General features: G+C 43.8%; 1 protein-coding gene across 1 annotated transcript; it reads right to left on the minus strand.

Annotated features, from left to right (window-relative positions):
• Positions 1-2033: 2033 nt before the first annotated feature.
• Positions 2034-2797, minus strand: V1508DRAFT_442545 (Aconitase/3-isopropylmalate dehydratase; the record flags this gene model as incomplete). The annotated part of the gene is made up of 3 exons (XM_066942339.1): positions 2034-2366; positions 2395-2664; positions 2744-2797. The coding sequence occupies 3 exons, from the start codon at positions 2795-2797 to the stop codon at positions 2145-2147; spliced, it is 546 nt and encodes a 181-aa protein (XP_066792535.1). The 3' UTR covers positions 2034-2144.
• Between the last annotated feature and the right edge of the window lie 3203 nt (positions 2798-6000).

Consider the following 6000-nt stretch of genomic DNA (forward strand, 5'->3'; position numbering starts at 1 on the left):
TTTACGAATTGAAATATTAGTGGAGGTCACCCTTGATATGATTATATCGCCTTTGACTTGTGTCAAAATTGAGGTTTGGTTGTTATAACCTGCAAGCGAGAAACGCTTGGCGAACGACAGCATTTGCCTTTGCGATTATTAGAGCTGCTAATTTCTTGTTTCCAATCAATACTTATCAGTAACAGTGCTTTTTCTTGTGAAGTCTGTTTCAGATGTCTCCCTTCTGACATGTGCGGATATGCTTTCGTTGCTAGGAGCAGTCCTTTGACAGTTAAGCTTGCACTGTGAGAAGTCGAGTTGACCCTGCGCAGTTAGCCTTCCTTACATGATGCCAAGTCTTGCAGCGTAGCCACCTAGTTAGGAGAAATTGTGATGAGGATGCTCTCATAAATCGGCATAAATGACTCCATCTCTAACTTGTACCTAGGACCTGTGCTTTAAATCAATCTTGCTTTTAAGTCCAGTCCGCTGCCGTTATCGTCACAAATACCTTCCACAGATCTTATAATTTGGATCTTTATCAGCTACACTCTCTTTTGGTCGCAACGTATGGGTCAGAGTTGGTGCCAAGGTCGATTCTGATTCCCGCAGCAACCTTGTAAACGCCGGAAAGTTCTTCAGTTCCCGGGCCCACTTTCCAAATATTTCACACTGCGGCCTGCCATTATTGAACCTAACTTCACCATATACCTTCGCCTCGAATGGCGCAACGACAGCTAATCCCCAGAGTTGAATATTTGATGCTAGAGAAAACATGTTACGTTGGAGCCCAGAATTTGATAAAATGCAGCGGTAACGCACAAAAGCCTGTAACAAGAGGGGTTCTTATGTTGTGAGTCGTTGATATTTCTAGCTGTGTCGAAATGCCATGGATTTTGAACGGCAATGCCGTTCGCGCTGAGGTCCTATTCGACGATTCAATCCAACCGGCAGAATACCATTGCCGTCTCAGATCAAAGTCCAGGATTCTTTCGAGTTCCTCAACTACCGATATTAGAGGTCAAAACCCACATACGGTTGGGATATTTATATACGTTACCGTTACTACGAGGCAGTTGAAAAAGATCCTCTTCCGTCCGGAGGATCGTATATTTGAGTTTCGGATTTGGTGCCCCTGATGCCCGCCAGAATGGTCCTGACGCTAGCAAGAAATCTCACCATCAAGACTACAGTCAGTAATATCTCCCGAAGCGGAATGTCGGATGATGAGTATTTCCGCTCTCGTTTCCGAGAAGACGTCGGCATACTCTCCATGAGGGACGGTATTTAGATCAACGTGATGAGCCTGCGGCACAACAGCATGTAACAAGTGATCGGGTACTCAGTGTAGTGTCGATTGCGTCGAGACCAGCTGCATCTCAGTCACGGTGGCGGCTCGAGTGACCCAGTCAGTTCTATCCCGGAATGGCATGCCAAGAACGACAACGGATGAATCGCCACCTCTACGAACTTGGTGTCGTGGATTCGGAAAGCTCAATGAGGTCCTGTACGGAGCCCGTTCAGTGGTGGGCACAGTTACACAGGGTTTGGTCCATGTGGATGCCTTACCCAATCGCTTGACGAGATCAGCACATATATAGTTGTAACGGTCGCGCCAGAGTCGAGAAGTAGCGTAATGTGCAAAACCCATTCCAATTCCTTAAGTCAAACGGTAGGTAGAAGGGGGCATACGGTGGTAAAGGCGGCGATGGTACTAGTATTACACTCGGTTCGTTATCTACTACTAACGAGCTTTCCCCGAAGAAGCAATACACTTGCTGCCGAGCTGCTTTCTTGAACTCATCTTGGAATATTTTGCGATTTTTGCCTCTAAACTAACACGTACATTCATCGAAGCGCTCTCCATACCGTATACATAGACTATTTTTCTTACGCGTTCATACCTCATCGGTGAGGTGATTACGCACGAGTGCTTCGTAGGCGCTAGTCTTCGTCCTCCGTAGCCTCCATCTTTGGCCACTTCGTCCGAAGTATGTGACAAGATCACCGGAAGCTGCAAGGTTGGCTAGGGCTATGGCGTGACATCCTATATTTTAATTGTATATAATAGTATTATTAAATTTCAGTAACTGTGTACATCCATAATGCTGCTTTATATTTGCTGTTCCTGTGCGTGCTGGTGCCGCCGTAAACTGCCAATGAAGTTAATCGCACGGCCCACCTTGAAAAACTCGACCTGGTCCTTTGCTCATAGTGTGCCTGGTTTTAATGATGTGCTCGCTTCCATCCTGGTTGGTAACTTTCAACGTAATGACTCCGGATACGCTGTTGTTCAGCATTTGTAAGAGATCGAGCGTCTCGATACTAGCACAACCGTTGACCAAGTCGTAGTCAGCCTCGTTCACAAAAGTGAGAGGCAGGACACCCTGCTTCATCAGTTTGTCTCATGGATACGAGCAAAGCTCTTGCAGAAATCATACGACCGCCCAAAAAAAGCGGACTCAAGGCAGCATGCTCACGAGAACTACTTTCACCATAGTTGTGTTCAGCGAAAACAGCCCACGGTCTTCCCTCAGACTTCCACTTGATCATAAGTTCTGGAATACCGTATCCGGCTCCGTCAAAATCGTAGGCCTTGTTAACCTCGCCAGCCTCCTCATTCACGGAACAAATCAAGGTATTGTTTGAAATGTTCTCCAAATGACCCTTATACTTTAACCTAGCCTCCGTGTTTTAGAGCTACGGAGTTGTGTATGCTCAAGGCACCAGTCCCGCAAAGCATAGAACGTCGTCAGTGTCATACGAAAGACACGGTATATACGTCTTTCGTTCGCACAGTGAAGGAGGTCGTCGACATGTTCTTGACCAGCGTGCAGATTGGAGTAGAGACGAGTTGGAGTAGAGACGAGTCGTTTCAGGGCGTGCTGTTACTGCGCATAGAGCAGAGAGTACTGCTGGTCACGGATGATCTCGCTGTTGCTGTCGCTATCCATTTGAGGGCTTCGGAATTCGGTTGAAAGTACGTTGTAGACGTGAGGAAAACGAAGGTTGCAAGCCGTGTGGAAGTGGGTTGAAAGTAGGTTGACAGGTAGGGAAAATCAAGTAGAAATAAGTAGCTCAGACCTAATTATTTCTTTTGTATGGGCAATTTTTTTTTTATTTTTTTAGAAATAAGTGACGTCGCGTTTGGATTACATCACTTATTTTCTATTTAATTTTTAAGTGGAGAATAACACGAATCCAAACACAGCCTTAAACTTGAGCGGTGCAGAAAAATTGTATCCATCTGACAAGGGCCACTAAGGCTACCGGTCTCAGAACACGTAGTGACTTGGTTGTAAAGGTCATTGCACAGTGTCAATCTCAGTCTCGTATATATCAATTTTTCACTTCGACTCAAATATTAACGAAAGTCCGAGAATCATTTATTGACCACTTTTAATGCTCAGAATGGCAGTCAAGCGACAGTGACTTTGTTATATGGCTGACGTTACCAACTTACATATAAAGCAATTCTCAGACGTCAACCTCAATTGAACAGTTTTAACAATCTAAAAGTTGACCTAATTGAATCGTTTCGCTTGCTCAATCTTACGGCGGATTTCCCGCACAGCGTACCCGAAACCATGCACGCTGTATGTCGCGATACACTGATTTGCGACGACGCACACAATAATTGCACTTTCATTATCTACAAATCGCACACCTATTGATTGTAAAATACTTTTGTCCAAACGAGAAATTCAAGAATATTTGGCAGTTGAAATGCTGCTTAAAATCTTATCCATCGGAATAAGTGTCTGACTCCGAACGTACCCACTCTTGCAACACGTGGTGCACTACCCAGCATGAAGAACCTAAATCTAACGGAGCCCCTGCGGATAGGCAGATTCAGGCATGTGAACTTAAACTTTGCTATAGCGAATGATAGTACAAAATGCGTACGCAATTTCTGCATCAATTATCAATTGTCGTGTCACACTTCACTTCACATTCCCGTTCACATAAACATGGGTTTATTATAGGATCGGAACAGATAATGTGAGAGTCAGATTTCTGATACAGTTTGTGAATGTATGAGATGAGGCGCCAATAAGGTAAATTACTCGCTGCATGGGCTCAGTTCTGGATTCTCGTACGGCAATAGCAGCAGTTTCAATCCTATAGTAATAGCGGTGATGTTGGGTAACAACGGGACCAATATATGGTACTAGTCAGAATTAGGCTCCTCCTTGAGTCATTAGCGACTGGGTCCCGGGCTGAATGCGTATAAAGGCATACGTTCGCCTACCGCGATTTTTTGCCGCCACAACTTTTCGCTTTTTTATGTCTTGTTTGCTGGTCACTCTATCCTCGTTTGTATAACCGTCAAGTTACTATTGATTCAGATACTAATTAGTAATAGATTAAGGAAAATTCAGTGAAGACGTGTTCAACATGGGTTTTAGTGCGCAGATTCTGGTCGTGCTGTTCGTGGACGTGTGGTTCAACTTCTGGAAAGGCAGGCGCCTATCAGCAACGCCCTTATTGTTATGGTTTCCAGTATTCGTTGTACTGGTGTTAATAAGCTGCTTGAGCTATCGTGGAATCATTTATCCTCATTATATATTAACTTCTTGACCATCCTTTGTTGATTACGGAAGACATTATTACGAACACGCCATTGCAATGGTTAAGGGACGCCATGATAGACATTTTGTGAGCTGCCATGGTGAATTTGTGCTGATTACCATCTAGATCGGTAACCATATATTTAAGAGTAATTGTACTTATAGTATATCCATTCTCCACTGAAGTTATCTCCTGAAGAGCATGTAGTGATTTCTGAACTCTCGTAGATTTACGAAGCCAAAGCGCTCGTCAATGCCTTCAAAATCGTCATCAGGTGACGACGATTCAGGGCAAATTGCCATCGCTTGCATTCCCGTACATGGACTGAATTTGTTCCCGGTGTCCATGAGAAAGACAAATAAATCAGCTCCAGCTACCACATATTCCAGTGGATTTCCTGCTCGCCAATTGACTCCGTCTTAATTACCCGGAGAGAATTCTCACGATACTTACTCCGTAATGTCTTAATATGTATGCCAATCGCACTCGAATATCAATATCTACTCGAAAGCAATATTAACAAATGCTGTTTATAGTTGATTTGGAGTTCAAAGCCTTTACCGTCGAACCCGTCGTCGCATAATCAGCAACATGGTTTTATAGCGGTGAAAGATGACAGTTCGATTAGAGCCTCCTAAAGATATAAGTTGGTGGAGTCAGGCTCAGTTGTCTTGAATCAATTGATATCTAATATTACGACCTGTACTTATATACTTGAGTTCCTGAATCCCTGTTCTCTAGTCTATTCAGACATAGAGTCAGTTGAGTTATAAGGACTGTTCGTACTCTACTTTGATGATGGTGTCACGTTGTGGCTCTATTCATTTGTTGGTCATTTCTTGTCATCATTTCTTACGATGCCTTGGTTTGGCCACACCGCAGTTTCCTATTTTGAACCCTGAACACATGTTATTATCACTATGCATTTCTAGTGATGTAGCCGTTATTTCAACACGAATCTTGGCATCCCTTTAATAGTCTAATGTCCAACAGTTGTTACCCGCCTGTTGGTTTAACAGTTGACGGACGGCTTTACGACTGCATATGATGTTGAACGTTAGGTAAATGTCACAAATGGCGACTAATGTGGTGCTGCGCTAATAATATCTTGAAATTTAATAACGACCTAAACCATTACTCTACCCATATTATCTGTTTACCTATGAAACTGGGTCTCTCGTGTTATTAATGGTCCATTCGCGGATAAATGCCCTACTCAATATGCCTACGCGTTATCGACACCATTCCATGGAAATAGAAGGAAGGGAAGGCGAGATGATCTCGACGCTGTTGATTTTTTGGTTGCGGGTATCCGTTAGTATATGAGCAGATCTTTATAGATAGTGACTAACTTATAACGTACTTCCCTAGCGAACCGCCCACACCACCGAACCGCCCATTTGCCCGCCACGCCAGAAATTTATTGATCAACATTTTTCAACGCGTCGA

This window comes from Lipomyces doorenjongii, assembly GCF_038497915.1.
Source record: "Lipomyces doorenjongii strain NRRL Y-27504 unplaced genomic scaffold V1508scaffold_122, whole genome shotgun sequence".
Lineage (NCBI taxonomy): Eukaryota > Fungi > Ascomycota > Lipomycetes > Lipomycetales > Lipomycetaceae > Lipomyces > Lipomyces doorenjongii.